Below are 18399 nucleotides of genomic sequence, written 5' to 3' on the forward strand. Positions count from 1 at the left end.
ATATTTTTATTTATTTATGTTAATTCATGTTTTTTAACTATGTAACTACTTAAACCCAATAAGTTTATCTTTATTGTTTCTCTCAAGATTAAATCTTGACCTAATACAGAAACTATCAGCAGCTACAACACTAAGCCCGCTGGTATCCACTGTAGACATAGAGGGAATTTTCTCTAAACAAATTAAATAAAATTATTGATAGATGATATCAAATAGGTATCATTAGTTACAAAATTTTAAGGGCAAAATTTTGCTATTTCTAACAAAACGCATCACATAACAACTATTAGTTATTATTTCAAGACCACGCGCACACACAGTCGCGCACACACACAGTCGCACACACACCCACACACACTTATATTTAAACAGACATTGAAATGTTTTTACAAAGTTATTTTATAGCACATTTCATACACAGGGGCAATTCAATGTGCTTTGCATTAGCAAGAACATTAAAATCAATGTGGCAGAAAATACTATTTAAAAATGAAAAAGAAACATCGTTAAAGGCTGAGCGGTTACAGTGCAGAAGGTGCAGCATGAGAACATTTATTTAAAGGTTGATGAAAACATGAAAGTTTTCAATTGTGATTTAAAAGTTTCTAGAGTTGGGGCACATTTGAGGTCATGATGAACTGATTCCATCTGTTAGCAGCATAGTGACTAAAAGCAGCTTCACCCTGTTTGGTTCTGATCGGTTCTGACCCGAGGTTCTATCCGATGACTGTTTTCTAAGGATCTCAGAGCTCTGCTGGGTGTGTATACAGAAAGGAGATCTGACATGTATTCTGGCTCCATGCCATTGAGTGATTTATAAACTAGTAGAAGTACTTTGAATTTGATTCTGTAGTTTACTGGTAATCAGTGTAGGGCTTAAAAAACAGGAGTGATGTTCTTGGATCTTGTTAAGTCTCTAGCAGCAGCATTCTGAATAAGCTGCAGTTGCTTCATTGCTTTTTTGGGAAGACCAGTCAAAAGACCATTGCAGTAGTCCAGCCTGCTGGAGATGAACGCATGAATGAGCTTCTCCAGGTCTGGTCTGGACATGAGACCCCTGAGTTGTGATATTTGATGAAGATGATAAAATGCTGATCTAGTTATAGCCTTAATGTGACCAGTGAGGCCAAGGTCTGAATCAATTATGACACCAAGATTTCTAACCTGAGTTTTTGTCTTTTGCACCCCTCCCCCGTCTTTCTCAGAGCATAAAGAATGACTACCTTGTGGTTCTTTGCATTTAAACCACCCTTTGATTGATTAGGTGGGAGTGTGACTTTTTTGTTGTTATGCACAAACTAAAAGCTGCTGCATCATGTGATTCATCAGTGATTCTTTTTTTCATCCAACAGGTCCCTTCTCGTTGTTTTCTTCCGTTGAATTAATAAAGATGAATGTCTGGCTGTTTAATGTTGCTCCCACTTTGCCTCCACACAACTGTTGTTTAAAACTGTTACATAACTACAGTCTTAAATGGGTTTTTAGCTAAATTAAGACAGAAGAAATTGTTAGTGACGCAGTTGCTACTTACAAAATACCACGGAGTTTTATTTTGAAAGGATATAGAGAAAGTTTTTCTTCTAAGCAATTTTTATAATTTTATAAAATAAGTTTCCTTCCGCCTTTCTACTCTTACTCTTTCGTAATGTTATCCTAAAAAGACAAGAAACGTTTGTTTCCAGAATAATTCAGATAAGGAGGTTGAAATGTTCTCAACAGAATCGACATGTAATTCCACGTTATTCCACCAGATGGCGGTATTTCACCTCATCGTTCCTACAAAGTCAAAAGATGTCTATGAGATCGAAGCACTGAAGCTTGATGGGTTAAACATAACCACATTTTGATTTAGTTTTGAACTCAATTGAAACTGAAAAAAAAATATTAGCGCAAGTGACCTTGTTGCTAGTGCCAAAATGCAAGAGTTTTATTGTGGAAGATTTTACAGGAAGTACTTCCACTATTTAAACTTTGTATTTACACCTTACTCCATTATTAAATCCCTAAGAGAACAACACATTTTTTCCAGCACATTTCCGAAAAGGAGGCTGAATTCTTCTCAATATCAGTATCAAGGGCTTTATTTCACCTCGTCATTATGATATGCTGGGGAAGGTTCTCAGTCTTCCAGGTCACGGTAATCCAAAAGGGATGAAGGCAACTGGACTTGTTTGGTTTGGTTTCTTGAAGATGTTTCGCTTCCCATCCAAGGAGAAAACAGCTACAGTTTATGACTCTCCCATATTCCAGTTTTGAAAAAGCTCCTCGGATGAGAAGCAAAACGTCTTCAAGAAACCAAAAAAGTCCAGTTACCTTGATTTGAACCTTTTTGGATGAAGTTAATAAAACTGACTTTGAAGCTATGCAGTTTCTCTAAACACTTAATCCACATTCTTAAAGGGGCATTATGGAAGTTTGACAGCCATAACATGTATAGAAATAATAAATGTCTTCTTCATACATTCTCCTGCAATGCCCTGGTCCTGTAGAATGAGCCCTGGCATTTTTACTGTGATTGCCTGTTTTTCTGTAAAATCACAGAAAAAGAGAGCTGCTCGGGTCGAGCAGGCTGCTTCATGCGCGTTCACGCTCAGGCATAGCCCGTAGCATTTGCTATCAGTAGCTTTAGCAGCAGAGAGAGAGGCAGTGCCACTTTGTCGCTGTTCCTAACGCCTGGTGACAAACCTAGCTACATTTCTGAGGACACTTAGCTACTTTCTGTAGAACTTTCTTCTAGATATTTCCTGCAAATTAGCAACAAAAATAGCCATTTTCGCTCTGAACCATTCTTTGGATTGACGTTGTTTCAGGTGTCATCAAGGATATATAAGTTACAGATACTATAGATGTTACTAGAGTGTAGCTCACATTTTAAGATGTCTGACTCCCATGCAGAAGACCTGGGTTCGATTCTGGATGTAAACATAGTTCATTCAGAGTTTCTTTTTTACATTAATGGTATATTTTTTTACAGTAAGATGCCCACATTTTTATTTGAGACTGGCCGAACGGCATTGAATTCACAGATAAAAAAGATGTGGGATTAACTTTCATTTTGGAACAATTTTTCAAGCAAAGGAAGGGAATGATCTGAGCATGCAGGAGGACTGACCCATCATAAACCTTTGTCGGCTGTGCTGAAGAGAAAGGTACAGAACCAAATTATTTAACTAATTAGCTGCGTGTTCTCCTGTCCTCTGTCCTCCGGGCCACACACACACACACACACACACACACACACACACACACACACACACACACACACACACACACACAAGGGACTGTATCAGCTGTTATTCCCGTTAAGGAGTGTGCACGTACAGCATGCGCGCCTCGTGCACGAGCCTAATATTGAAGCTGCTGTTACGCTTTTGGCCTGAGGGGGTAATCGCGAGCATAAAAATTTGAAAGTCCGTAAAGTCCCTTTAAGGCATTGTCCTGTCCTGACTCCCATTTTATTTGTTCTTCCTGTAAATTCTAGACGTGTTCGACTAGGAACAAACACCTTTCTCCCTGTTGAAAAGGTCTTGTCTCAGCTGACAGCTCTTCTGCTGGGAAGTATTTGTTCAGTCAGCCGAGCGCAGCAACTTGTGACCTACAACATCTGAATTGCTGTCTGCAGATCAAAGGCTAATTGATTACATTAACAATTGTTTTAGATATGCAAATTTAAAAGGACATTTTTTATGATGAACCAAACAGTCATTATACACATTTATCCACTTTTCCAGATTCTAAAATGATCATACCAAAGGGAAAAATATTTCAAAAATTTGTTTTTTCGAAATCAACAAAATCTAAATGGAAAAGCTGTGGAATAACTAAGTCATCCATTTGCTTTTACAGTGAAAGTGTCAGCAGCAGCAGATCAATGTCTAATCTGTGGTAGGAGATGTTTTTCTGGAGCATTTTGCAATTTCTGTTTGAAATGCTCATCACATACTGATGGGAACCAATAAATTTGATGTTTTTTCAAAATAAGACACAATTGTAATTTACAATCCTTGATAAACTTCTTTCAATCACTGTGAAAATTCTGTTCTAGTTATTGGATCTAGTTTCACCCGCCTCCCTTTGTGAGCATGAATTGTACATTTTTGACGTGGAACATGTGAACAAAAAGCAAAGCCAGAGCCGGGCTAATGAGCGATATGAGCTAGCATGCTAAACTTCATACACTTCCATAGGTGCATTATGTTGGGCGTTATTACAGAAACGATACCAACCATGGGTCAAAAGTGCAGGGTAACATCAGGTTTTCATTGTTGTTTGAAAGTATCAGTTGCTTTTGGCATTCTCCTGAAAAAGATTTGATTTTTTTTATTATTTTTTTTTTACCATGACTCAGCTGAAATAAAGAGAAACTATTAACACAAAGATTCACTAAATGTTTTTTTTTTTACTTTAAGCTAGACCTTTAACATCTACAGTGGGGCAAAAAAGTATTTAGTCAGCCACCGATTGTGCAAGTTCTCCCACTTAAAATGATGACAGAGGTCAGTAATTTTCATCATAGGTACACTTCAACTGTGAGAGACAGAATGTGAAAAAAAATCCATGAATTCACATGGCAGGATTTTTAAAGAATTTATTTGTAAATCAGGGTGGAAAATAAGTATTTGGTTACTTCAAACAAGGAAAATCTCTGGCTCTCACAGACCTGTAACGTCTTCTTTAAGAAGCTTTTCTGTCCTCCACTCGTTACCTGTATTAATGGCACCTGTTTGAACTCATTATCTGTATAAAAGACACCTGTCCACAGCCTCAAACAGTCAGACTCCAAACTCCACTATAGCCAAGACCAAAGAGCTTTCGAAGGACACCAGGAAAAGAATTGTAGACCTGCACCAGACTGGGAAGAGTGACTCTACAACAGGCAAGCAGCTTGGTGTGAAAAAATCAACTGTGGGAGCAATTATCAGAAAATGGAAGACATACAAGACCACTGATAATCTCCCTCAATCTGGGGCTCCATGCAAGATCTCATCCCGTGGGGTCAAAATCATGAGAACGGTGAGCAAGATTCCCAGAACCACACAGGGGGACCTGGTGAATGACCTGCAGAGAGCTGGGACCACAGTAACAAAGGTCACCATCAGTAACACACTACAACGGCAGGGAATCAAATCCTGCAGTGCCAGACGTGTTCCGCTGCTGAAGCCGGTGCATGTCCAGGCCCGTCTGAAGTTTTCCAGAGAGCACATGGATGATACAGCAGAGGATTGGGAGAATGTCATGTGGTCAGATGAAACCAAAGTAGAACTTTTTGGTATAAACTCAACTTGTCGTGTATGGAGGAAAAAGAATACTGAGTTGCATCCCAAGAACACCATACCTACTGTGAAGCATGGGGGTGGGAACATCATGCTTTGGGGCTGTTCTTCTGCTAAGGGGACAGGACGACTGATCCGTGTTAAGGAAAGAATGAATGGGGCCATGTATCGTGAGATTCTGAGCCAAAACCTCCTTCCATCAGTGAGAGCTTTGAAGATGAAACTTGGCTGGGTCTTCCACCACGACAATGATCCCAAACACACCGCCCGGGCAACAAAGGAGTGGCTCCGTAAGAAGCATTTGAAAGTCCTGGAGTGGCCTAGCCAGTCTCCAGACCTCAACCCTATAAAAAATCTGTGGAGGGAGTTGAAAGTCCGTGTTGCTCGGCGACAGCCCCAAAACATCACTGCTCTCGAGAAGATCTGCATGGAGGAATGGGCCAAAATACCAGCTACTGTGTGTGCAAACCTGGTAAAGACCTATAGTAATCGTTTGACCTCTATTATTGCAGCAGCCAGAGTGGTGAGTTCTCTGTGGCTACAGGAATCTCAAAGAGTTGTAGCTCCCTTTGAATTCAGATATCACCACCCATGAGATACTGCCAGGGTCTGCAGCTTAGACGTTCCACATCTGAGGCTGTGGTGGCAGATATCACTCACAAGCGTTGCAGAGCGACTGTGACCTTGGTCAAAAGAGAGAATGATCCCAAACACGTTGGTCACCCAATCGGCCTAACCGAGTGAACTGGCAAAGAACTGAGGGATCAGGAAGTGATCCCTATATTTATTAACTGTTGTTGACAAATTTAGACAAATCAGAATTTGACAAGTTCAAAGGGCGTTAACAAAGATGTCAGAGAATTACTCCCTCACTCAGATACTTAAGAGGTTAACTCTTAGTGTGAAGTGAACATGTTATAACTGTTATGTGGAGCAAAAAAGTTAAACAATTGTGGCAAGGTGGAGAAACGAGGGCCCGGGTGGGCGGGAGGTGAGAGTCATACGCACTAACCAGTCAGCCAAAGGAACATCCCCTTGGCCAAGTAGCCAGGGCGCATGATCAATCGGGACACGGACAGGATTCTCACACTGCCACATCTTCACCCCTCTTTCCACAAGCACGTCCTCGTGCTCCCACGCAGGGTGCCACAAACTCCACACCCATGGACCTACTTGACAGTACTACATGGATCCTGCCAACAACGCCAAATGTGGCAAGGTGGAGAAACGAGGGCCCGGGCGGGATTCGATCCCCAGACTCCCGGGGGAGAGTCATTCGCTCTAACCAGTCAGCCAAAGGGACATCCCATTGGCCAAGTAGCCAGGGCGCATGATCAATCGGGACACTGTGACAGGACACTCACGCTGCCACACATTAATAATAATATTATATTTATTATATTCATACTGATAGATTAAATTACTAGAATTAACAATTACTGATCTGGTGTAATTTAAGATCTGAAATAAATCAGTACAGGAAAAATATTCATTTTAAGCCATCATTCACTAATGTAATGTATTCACTTAATCAAACACTTTGGATTTAGAACAAATTTTTCATTCAACAGAATACGATTATATGAGGTTTTAAAGTCATTACTGAGCCAAGAATTATAAGCTTTATTAGGCGTCTTCTGCAGGAGACCTTGGGTTTCCAGCTAAGATAAGGGGGGACAGGAGGAGGACTTATTGTGGCTCCCTTATTTGGCAACAAGGTCACTGACCAGTTTCTGGATTGGAGACCACGCCAGTTCATCTTGTCATCACGGTGTCAGATTGGCCTATGGAGTTAACTAAGTAGTTTGGGCCTTTTGATGAAATACTTGGCCTTTTGGTAGACTACAGTAATAATATTGTTTGTCCAAGTGCAGATCTTTTTGATTTGTGCCTTATTTAGTAAGACTCGGCTCATGTTAGTGTTAGCTTGTTGTTAGCGCTAGCTACAGCAGACTGCAGCAGTTTTTTACTGTAGTTGTAATTTCACTTTCAACCAGTGGGGCAGAGGAGCAGAAAACTGCTGCATTACTTTAAACTAAAATGATTTAGCATCAGATTTGAGTGTTTACAAACCAGCTGAATGAACATACCGCAGCTGCATTCCTGCATTTTAACTGTGCTGTCACTGCTGTCTGGGCATTTGAATGAATAATAATTTGATTAATTTAATAAAGGAAAATTTCTGATTTACCTGAAATTCCGTACTTATTGGTTTTTAGACCAGCACTGCCCTTTATCACCCCCCAAACCCTTTCAGGTGTTATTATTGGTAAAAGTGTCATAAAATCTAACCAATCAGGAAACTACACTTATTTCTTTCTTAATATATTTGGCAATCCTTTTTGATTTCAATCATTTATGTACAGATCAGTATGTACAGAGGTCAAAAGTAGAGCGATGGGGTCAGAGGTCCACATCCATCCTCTCAGAGACATGAAATCCAGGAATTCCTTCATCTGTTCTACATAAGCAGCATGTGTGCATAGCTCGGACACAGATTTAGCAACACACACAATAAATATGCACATGTAGCACTGTATAGGAACACCTGTTCACACACACTCATGCTCACACAGAACCAGAGCAGACACACGCACGCACGCACACACACACACACACACACACACACACACTGAGCCTCTTTAAGAAGTCAGAGTCTGAGACTTTTGTTTTAATGTTTACGCTTAAAAATAAACATTTCTCCATCATCCTAAATCCAAATTTAACATAACAGCTGCTGTATTTCTATTATTTGCTTTCCTCGTTCTAAAATTTGTTAAATAAATTATCCTAAAAGTTTTCTTCATCAAGGCTGGCTCAACAATGTGGTCATATTACATAAATAAACAGCATGATGTATTTTCAGTTACATTGATATCTTAGAACATTCAGTAGGAGCGAGTAGACGTTTAGTTTTGCCTTTGGAGATGACCATCTACATCTACAGCCAACTTCCTGCTTTAACACAGTCTTTGTTGCACTGAGGGTACAGCAGGGTTGTGGATCCTGCAACGTTTTTGTCTTCAGGACAAAAGTCTCAAATGCAAACCCACCTAAAGAGACCCAGAAATTCCAGCCACTCAGTTACAGCAAGTCAGGGCCAGGGCACGTACGCACACACACACGCGCACACGCACACGCACACACACGCACACGCACACACACGCACACACACACACACACACACACACACACACACACACACACACACACACACACCTAGGGCTTTGGTGCATCATGGGACAATCAGGAGTGATGTTGTTCAGTTCAAAATAGCACGGCAGGCGCCAATTTGATTTAATTATATTTATATATATATTTATATCTATAAATCCATTCAAAGGTATGTACAAAGTATGGCAGGGAACAGTTTGTTTTCATGTATCAGCAGTAGTAGTAGTTGGCTCGTCACTGTGTAGTCCGCCATGTCTTCAGTGATGTGAAGGTTTCATACTTAAGGTCCGTACGGGTCTGATGTGTGGACCCGGCCCGGACCTGACCTAGAGCTCAGAGGAGCCGGTCTGGGTTAAGTCTCACAATAAGGTCGTGGGCCGTCTCACCCCCAGGGTCATGTGGCGTTGACCTCCATGATGTGGTCGTCAGTGGCAGGCAGCACCAGGACCTGCTGTGTGCGGCTGTGGTTGAACACCTGCCCAGGGCTGAAAGGCTCCAGGCGAGGCATGGCCACGCCCTTCTGCTGCTGGTCGCTACTGCCCACCGAGTGGACGCTGCCCCGGCTGCGGATGCTCGCCGTGTCGGCCTGGTCGTCGAGCGTCTTGTCCAGCAGGGACAGACTGTCGTTCTCTATGCAGCTGTCTGTGGGTGGACAGAAACGGACTCATCACACACCGGGGTGAGGGGACAGGTCAGCAGGAGTCTGTCAGCTGCTGCTGAGACCCGGGGACATTTGGACAATCACTCAAGTCAAACTTCGGCTGCTAGGAGGACTGGCAAAAGAAAACAGCTGTCCAATGTGCTGATTCAGTGATTTCAAATGATGATTTGTATAACTGTGTCTCCAACTAGCTGCCAACGTTCTCCGGCTTTACTGCTAGTAGTTACGACTGAAAACATGTCCAGCTTTGTAATGAATTGGTCTAATTTACAGAGATGGTTTTGAGGACTGACAACAAATTGGGCCAAACTGAACAAACACGAGAAGATCATCTTCTGAAGAATCAGATTAGCCAGAAAATCATGTTTCTGCAAGTAAAAACCCCAAATGGAAGAGGTGTGTGTGTGTGTGTGTGTGTGTGTGTGTGTGTGTGTGTGTGTGTGTGTGTGTGTGTGTGTGCGCGCGCGCTAGCATGAGTTAGCACTTAGCTCAAAGTCGTTTAATGCTGCATTCATGAAGCAGGACAAATAAATGCAATCTGAATTTTGAGTTGGCAGTTGAGGCTGATCGTGGTAAATGCTGGTGAGTGAGTGGCGGCGTCTCACCAGGGTCTGGCTGCATGGCCGCCGCAGCGCTGTGAGGAAGGTATTTAAGCACTCTGATCTTGGGGAAAGGCAGGTGTCCAGCAAACAGAGGCATCACCTCAATCTGCACCCTGTGGGTGGCGTTGGCCTTCATCGGCATCAGCACCATGCCTGAACTCTTCCCACACACGGCCCAGTTACTGTTGCTGTCTGCCACTGACAAGCACACAGAAACAGAGCAGAAGCCTTTCTTAGTGATCATCTACCCAAAAATACCAGAAAACCAGGTTAACATTCGTGTTATGAAGCATTTTTGGGTCCTATTATGGCTTTCAAACATTTTATCTGCTTTTACCTTCATACATGAGTTTGGTGGTTTTGAGTCCATCTGTGTCAGTTTTGCTGTCCTCTGTGATCTCCCCCTCTGATGGCTCCGTGAGTCTGGTGATACTCACCTCAAGTCCACAGAGCAAACCACAGCGACAGTGCTGCTCACTGGCAGGAGGAGAGATCGCCGCTCGCACACTGTACAATGTCTGACAGAAGGATGGGATGTTATAATGGTGGTCTTCAACTTGTACCATTTTAATAGTGATTCTCTATAAAAAAAACTTTCTAAAATTCCCATTTTTAAAGCAGATGTGAGCGTTCTCCAGGTCTTACAGTGACTCTCTCAAGCTGGAACTGGTAGTGGAACGGTTTGAAGGCAGAGGTGTCCTGGTTGGTTGGAGAAAAGGTGGCAGAGAAAACACACTGCAGACAGGAGGGCAGGTCATCCTTCCACATCACCTCCCACAGGCAGAACACACTGTGTTTACTGCACAGGAGCTACACACACACACACACACACACACACACACACATACACATACAAAAATCAACACAACAGTTAGGCATCCTATTTTATACACAGAAGCTTTTCGATGTACTACATTAACCAAGATCATAGGTCCGTTGCATTAATCACTTATAGACTTTTATTTTGGAGGGATGCTTTTCAAAGAGAAGAAATGATAAAAAAAAACTTTTTGAGTGCACATTAGTAATAATTGTTACCAATAAGCAGATGAATCGGCTCCATTAGGAGCCAAACCTGCAGACGACACGTCGCTCCCTTTCCTCTCACCTGATGTGTTTTAGTGTTGAATGACTGGAGCTCCAGTGATGCGTGCTGCTTCTCTGTCAGCTTCACTTCAGCCAGCGTGAAGTTCATATCCGACATGTTCTGCACACACACCTGGATGTACTTTCTGAAAGAGTGGGTCAAAGGTCAGACAGTGTGAGGGAAGGAAGGAGCATCACAAACTCCATGTTAGATGATGGAGCCCCACCTGTTTCCAGCAGAAAGCAGCGAGTGTTTGGTCTTAAAGGGGATGTAGAAGGTGAGGGTGAGCAGTGTGGAGTAGATGGACCACGGACAGTCGATGGACATCTGCACACAGAAGCATCTAAAGCTTTATTAAACACCTACATTATGGATTTCCAAAGCAAATATAAATCATTGGCTGCTGGTTTGATTTCTTAAAATGACCATGTAAGTTTTAGCCTAGTGAACTAGACCAAGTTCTTGCTTTGCAAAGTTTGGTCTAGGAACGCTCCACTGGAACCTCTGCAGCCCCTAACAGCATTCTGGCTGGCCAATCACAGCTCTCTAGAGGAGTTTCAAACACATAAAGAGCTGTGATTGGTCTATAATGGTGGGCCAATCATAGTGCTCTATCTGCTTAGTGAACAAATCACAGAGCTTTATCCGCTTTGTGGGCCAATCAGGGCAATCTATATGCCTGGTGGGTGGGATGACGCAACAGAGTGAAACAAGATAGCGACAGCTCGTTTGAAACGGCTTTTACATCAATTTTGGACTATTAGAACTTGGGCTTCATTAGAATCAGGAGCAGATAGATGTATTCAAGTGCTTTTATTTAGAAAAAAATGATGTGTTTTCTCCTTCTTCAACTGCAGACCGCCTCATTTACCGATAGCTGTTGCGGTGAGTATGTCACATTCATTGTCCAGTAGCATGCGGAGATCATTTGAAAGACAACGGTAGAACCCGCCCCACAACTGAGAGCCGTCAATGGAGCGTTGCCAGACTAAATAATACATTTATTTAGTCTGGCTTGCCAGGCTATATACGTTTAGCTTTTCCCATCAGCTCAAAGCGGCCTCCGATCCAGAAAACACATTCTCCAGAAGGTCTGATCAGAAGGGAGGAATGGATGCTAGGTCATTTAAAAGTTTAGGGATTAAAAGATGAGCAACGGAAAAAGAGCTGGCTGATTAAAGCCGTCATCCACAGGCTCTAAGCTTTTAGTCAAATTTCTACACTTATCTCATTTTCACAAACGGTCACCCTTTAACTGCAGCCTTAATCTACTCGCTCACAAACTGCAATCTGAGCTGCTACCCACAGGTAGATTAAACGAAGGCTGCATCTTTAACCTCAAACCCTCTTGTTTCTCTCACCCTCTGGTCAATAGCGGTCATTGGTGTATCAGGATGACTGTAGCTGCGTGGACGATGGCGGATCTCTCCATTTGTCAGCCTCTCATTGGCCGGCTGCTCCAACCCAGACGGGATGATGCACAAAACCTCCAACTGGAAGTCCAGAGTGTGGTAGGGAGGGGTGGGAGGAAGGCTGATGCTGGTTACCTTCTCAGAGGACTGGATGGACAGGACGCTTTCACCCACCAGCTCTGATTACATTACAGGGAAAAAAAGAGTTGAAGAAACCACCTTAAAAGTGCGAAGACTTTAAAATGTAATGGCTGACCGGCAGCAGGGCTGCTGATGCGGGCGGTGCAGCTGGTGGAGGGCAGGATGGGCATGGTGTCTGTGTTGCTGAGCTGCAGAGCATCTCCTTTCTTCACAGTGTAGTGACCCGTCAGCAGGGTGAACTTTACCACCTGAGGCAGACCTGCCAACAGAGGCTCTGAAGACACAAACAACAAAATGTCAAAAGTGCAGAATTTAAAAATCACAAGCACCAGTTTCCAATGAATTTCCTCTGATTTTACTCAAACAGAAGCTTGAGACCTGAGAGCGGCTCCACGGTGAGCTGGGGCTCCTGAGAGTACACTTCGTATCGGACCGAGGGGTACACGTGAGACTGGACGAACTGAATCCCCCCAACCGTGGCGCACAGCTGCCGCAGCGTGTACGACCCTGGCTGTCCGCTCTGAGGAAAAGCCAGAGGAGACGTGAGAACGATGCAGCAAAACGAGAGTCAGACGAGTCAAGAGGCCCACTTACTGGTGCGGTGAAGATGATGCTGTTCTCTCCAGGTTCTAATGTTACATCCTGGACCTTCAGCATCTGATCTCCTTCCTTCATAGCAACAGCGGGGGGGCTCACGCATTTGGCCATTTCAGAAGGGGAGCTGTTGCCATGGCGACGTATGAGCAGGTGAGCGTTTTTACACACCAGTCCTGTGGCGTTGAGAGAATTGTCCGAAGGACTCCTGTCCTGAATCTCGTCCATTTCTAAAACACGGCTGTTTCCCGTGAAGGAGGTCGGTCCTGCTGATGGGTTCCCCAGATTAAACTCCACCGTTCCCTGGTTTGTTTGTCTCTTTACTCCTTTGGACCTCCCAAGAGTCCCTCCGTGATCCACGTCAAAGTGAATGCTAGCAGCTAGCTGCTGTATGTGAACTGAAATGGGCATCAAAGACTTGAGCGTGAGCTCCACCTGCAGGACGCCCCCGGTGTGCACCAGCAGCGTGGCGGGGTGGAACTGGAGTCGTGTCAGCTGGGTGAAAACATTCATGCTGAGAGACACTTTGTGTGCTGTAGGAGACACAAAGATGCTGCTGAGGGTCAGGATTTTACATTTGCAAACATCAGGAGAAACTTTTCTCCACAAAAACTTTTCCATTTTGTTCGTTCCCCAAACAAACCAGTGATAAACACCAGGACTTACACTGGTCCCCAGACTTTCCAGCAAAGGAGAGAATTTCTTGACAAAAGTGCTTTCTTTCCTCTGTAGTGAGATTCACATCACCAGCCAACAAGGCACATGTCTGCAAGTAGCTGCAGCTGGTTGTCAAGGAAACCAGCTACTGCGGAGTCCTGTTCGCTGTGATGAAACCAACCAGACTGACTTAAAACTCAAACTCAAGTCATAATAATTAATCCCTCAAACATATTCCACGAAAAAGCTTCGAGTTTCCTCTAGAAAGAACGTAATAACTACATGCATTAATTCCATCATTAAAATAAACTATTAATGAACTCCTTATGGTGCTTTTGTCAGCAGGTTCAGTTGGATGAAGCTTAAGGATACTCTTCTGTTCTGCCCAGCAGCTTCTGACACTCGGCGATCTGCCTCCTGGTGTGGGTCACCGGGAGGCTCCACCCCTCTGATACGTACGACTTTAAAGCCTCCTGCAGGAAGGTTTCAGCCCGCTCAGGGTCCCCCTTCCTCCTGGCAAACACAGAAATGTTACACGAGCTTTAAGCATAGTTTACACTTAGCCAGATCAGACTAGCCATTAATTTATCAGTCCTGTTGGACATAAACGCCATTTCTCTACAGGTTTTTTCACAACTTTACACATAAAAATAACCAAAAGTGCCTTTAAATCACACCAGAGTCAGACTTTAACAAGATCATTTTATGTACTCTGCCTGATTGGACCTTTTTCCAGAAACATTTGTTTCTGTTGCCGGTCCCTGGCTGGCAGCTGCTGTGAAAAGGTCTAATCAGCCAAAGAACAGTGAAACAGCAGGTTAGGTGCTGTTGACCTTTCTAATAAATGTGAGCGGTGACAACACCCTGACAGAAGCAGAAGCTCGACTTCCTTACATGTAGAACTCAGCCAGGCTTTTCCCCACCAGCCTGGCCGACCTCATCCGGCCGATGGCCTGATACATTTCCATAGCAGCATGAGAGAGTTCCTGATGCAAGACGGGGCCAACGAGGAAGAGAGGAGAGGAAAGTAATCAGTTCAACCGTTTCAACAACGTTACATCAGAGGCTGTATTGATTGAAAAAACTGGTGCAGCAGTTCCTTCTTTGCCAACAACAAGCCGTGTTTGTGAGTGACTTACAAGATAATGCCTTTCAAAGGCTTCGACGGACGACAGGGCTTCTTTCAGCTTCTTGTAAGGGCTCTGCAAGCTGTTGACTGTGGAGGACGGAGGACATTCGTAAACTATCTAGCTTTGTTTACATTCCAAATCTACGAATCTTTGGAATGCTTCATGAGAATTGGGAGTATGCAACTCAAAAGGTATTTTTTAATGATTCAATGCTTGACGGACCAGTTTCAGGTCTCTCGTCCCCGAGTCCTGCCAGCAGATCCACAGTCTTGTTCAGATCTTCGGATGTGGGTTCCTTCTTGGTCACCAGGCCACAGAGTACCCCCAAAGACTTCAGCTGACAACAAACAGAAACAACTACATGATGTTTGCTGATATAAATAGGGATGCACCGATACCGATGCTGGTATCGGTACCAATAACAGTATCTGTATTGGTAAAAGTTAACCGATACCAATGCATTTGCTTGAAAATGGCTTCACTGTAACTTGACATTTCAGTTAACATAATATTTTAGTTTTGGGATCATTTATATTAATATATTTTATTTTTTATCTACCTCACAGTCTTTTCCTGTTGAAAGAGAAGAAAATAAAACCTGTATTCCAATTCATTGCATTTTTTTTTTGTGTGTGTGTGGTAGAAGTATCGGAATCAGCAATCGGATTGGCGAGTACTCAGATCCAAGTGTTGGTATCGTATCGGTATGGAAAAAAGCGGCATCGTTGCATCCCTATATACAAGAAAACTGTGACTTTAGATGATTATTATGGGTGTTACTTCTCTATGAACATGGCATTTAGAGATGAAACTAGACTAGTGTTGTCATGGTGTGAAAATTTAACCTCACGGTTATTGTGACCAAAATTATCACGGTTTTCGGTATTATCGCGGTATTTTTTTTAAACGTGTAACGTGATGAAGGAGCCATTTCTACCCTAACAGCTGTTTCCTTTTGACACAGTGCCAGTGTGCATGAAACAGCCTCAAGGTCATGCATTTGCTTCCAAACTGTTTACATTCCAGCAATGAAGACAGAAGAAAGAAGAATGAACTCTTTTCTTTTAATTAATCAAAGAACTCTATTTTAATAAAGCTAATCCATCAAAGTGTTAGTCAATATAAGATGTGACCGACCTGTGAAAATAAAATATTAATTATTTTATTATGATCTTAGAAATGAAGTGATGTAACTTTAAATGTTCCAACAGGACTCATTTCACGTAGTGTTACAAAGACATAACACATTTCTTTCACTGATCCAATCAGAATCTTACAGATCTGACGGAGGCATGCTTCTGACGGTGTTTGGTACTTTTCATTCGACAATAAACCATAACATCCGAGGTATAAAACTACGCCACGTCAGCTCTAACGCCAGTTCAAAGCATTCCAGAGCAAGCGCCGGAGTGGCCAATCCGACCTTTAACTCTCCAACCGAAAGAACCACGACAAGCTGAGAAAATCCAGTCGCTACAACAACTAGGCGCGGCAACAGCTCCTTTCAGAATAAAAGCTCCACCGACCCAGGCTGGGTCTGAACAGACACCAAGAAAAGAGTCGTGTGCCGGAGGTAACTCGAGACGGGTCTGGTCGGAACCGCGGCTCTTCTACCAGCTCGGTGTCCAGAGAGGGTCCAGGTGGACCTCGGCATTCCTGATCTCACCAGGGGACTTCCACCAGGCAGGTAGGCGCGACTTGATGGTGTCTCATGCGGTTCTGAAACTACCCAAGCTTATTCCAAACCAACATCTTCAGTTCCCGTCAGAACTAATCGCGTCTCCGGATTTGCGGGTTCTGATTTACATGACACGTCATCCATTCACCGTCTCATCCATTTTTAGTAACACTATACATTTAGTTCTGAAGTCAGCCTAGTTTAATTGTTAGTAATAAAATTCTTAACTTTTAAACTTGACTCTTTCTATTGTGTTGTCTCTGAGTGAATACATAACGGTTACATAATCGCTGCATTAAAAAGTTGCGATCTTCTAGTTTAAATAACCCTCGATCCGTGAGGCAGATTTCATATTTCCTATGGAATCCCACGCCTTACGGGTCATTAAATAAAATGTAAGAACCTCTCATTTTTCCCTTACAAAAGTGTTACATTTTCAAAATAAACCCTGTACATCAGGAAAATATTGTCCTCAGTTTGTGCCTAAATTTTGCCTAAAATGTGTTATTTTGTAATTATGTTGTTTATTTGTTCACATTTTTCCCCTTTAGTCTTTAAAATACCAATATTTGCCCATAACTTCTTATTTTTTTGTCTGTTTGATGTCATAATTTTAAAAATATTAGATCAGATGATTCATAATTATTCTCGGAGAGAGACCAACTCTTATCTGCCCCTGGGAGCCCCGTAATGCATAGCGTCATTTCAACATGGGGGTGTCCGCGACACGGTTTATATGCAGGTGGCGGCGCTGCGGCTGCTTTATATAACGACTCGTTGCATTCTCCCTCAACCCAAATCCTCGAATCACGTATTTTAGCTAAAACGCTAACGTTAACTTGCCTTGCGTTGACTGTAGAGTTGTGGGTGATGGTCACGCAGATGTGTCATGAGATTTGAAGCGTTGCTGCCTTTCACAGACACGTTTTTCTGCACGTGCTGCAAACAGGATAGCAGTCTTCTATAAACTCCCTTGGCATTCTTCAAATATCCAAAAATTGCCCGTACTTCCGACTTTGTCTTCTTTGAGGGATAATAAATGTCTTGAGCGCTGCCGTCTCCTCCTTTGGCCATTATTTCAGCTTTAGCTTCAAGAAAGTTTTGGTTGTAAACAACAAAGTGTGCATGTGTGCCGCCGGCAACTTCAGCAGATGATACGGTGGCTGGTAAGGATCACCGCGCCTACACCGCAGCCACGGTAATCCCACCGAGATAATTTTTTTTTTTTTTAAACAAGATGGTTATTATTATTGTCAACTTTTTTACCAGGGTTTACCGCTACACCGGTTACCGTGACAACCCTAAACTAGACAGAAGAAAGTCTTTTGCATTAATCCTATAAATAGTCTCTTATCAGGACGGTGGACACAGATGGTAATACAAGAGTTCTTCTTCCTGGTGAGAGCTGAAAACACACCAAACTAAGGAAGCACAAGTGTTTGTTCTTTTACCTTGTCTGTGGCGTAGGCCCAGAGTCCGACGGTGTGGGAGCAGTTAGCAGCTATCTGAGCCTGATCACAGCAGCCCTCGATCCTGTGCAGAACCTCCAAGCAGCTGAGAAACACCCAGCAGTCCAGCGCCCCGTCAACAACAGACACCTCCACAAGGACAGGAAGAAAGACCTTTTCAAATAACTGATGGCGTGGGTCGTTTGAAATGAGGGGAGGAGGTGTGAACCCACCTCTAGCAGACACAGCTCCTGGACACAGTTGTGGAGCAGCTCCAAAGCTCTCTGAGTGACCTCCCAGGGTCTCTGAAGGAAAATGAGTAAAGTGCACTGACGAGAAAACAGGTAGCTCCTCAGGTCAAGGAGACTGGCCTCTCCACGCTGGATGCTGTCCCTCTTTTCCATATCGATGGGCCGCCGGAGGAGCAGACCGCTCCAGTTACGCACCGGAGCACAGAAGGAGCCGAGCCAGTTAGCGGTGTCTGCACAGAGACAAAAAGCACATCTGATTATGAAACGGAGAGAGAAATCCAGAAACAGAGT

At 43.3% G+C, this 18399-nt stretch overlaps 1 protein-coding gene across 1 annotated transcript in view; it reads right to left on the bottom strand.

Annotated features, from left to right (window-relative positions):
• Window positions 1-5636: 5636 nt before the first annotated feature.
• trappc10 (trafficking protein particle complex subunit 10) overlaps window positions 5637-18399 on the bottom strand; it is a 32335-nt gene continuing 19572 nt past the window's right edge. Inside the window, exons 7-23 of the mRNA XM_015965932.3 lie at window positions 18091-18338; window positions 17861-18007; window positions 14954-15068; window positions 14741-14817; window positions 14496-14587; window positions 13974-14114; window positions 13611-13720; window positions 12945-13477; window positions 12729-12870; window positions 12466-12624; window positions 12159-12388; window positions 11024-11124; window positions 10819-10942; window positions 10356-10520; window positions 10048-10228; window positions 9714-9908; window positions 5637-9089 (exon numbers count right to left, since the gene is read on the bottom strand). Coding sequence (XP_015821418.1) covers window positions 8842-9089; window positions 9714-9908; window positions 10048-10228; window positions 10356-10520; window positions 10819-10942; window positions 11024-11124; window positions 12159-12388; window positions 12466-12624; window positions 12729-12870; window positions 12945-13477; window positions 13611-13720; window positions 13974-14114; window positions 14496-14587; window positions 14741-14817; window positions 14954-15068; window positions 17861-18007; window positions 18091-18338 — 3008 coding nt within the window. The 3' untranslated portion in view covers window positions 5637-8841. The remainder of the gene's footprint in view (window positions 9090-9713; window positions 9909-10047; window positions 10229-10355; window positions 10521-10818; window positions 10943-11023; window positions 11125-12158; window positions 12389-12465; window positions 12625-12728; window positions 12871-12944; window positions 13478-13610; window positions 13721-13973; window positions 14115-14495; window positions 14588-14740; window positions 14818-14953; window positions 15069-17860; window positions 18008-18090; window positions 18339-18399) is intronic.

Source organism: Nothobranchius furzeri, chromosome 14 (assembly GCF_043380555.1).
Source record: "Nothobranchius furzeri strain GRZ-AD chromosome 14, NfurGRZ-RIMD1, whole genome shotgun sequence".
In the NCBI taxonomy this organism is placed as follows: Eukaryota; Metazoa; Chordata; class Actinopteri; order Cyprinodontiformes; family Nothobranchiidae; genus Nothobranchius; species Nothobranchius furzeri.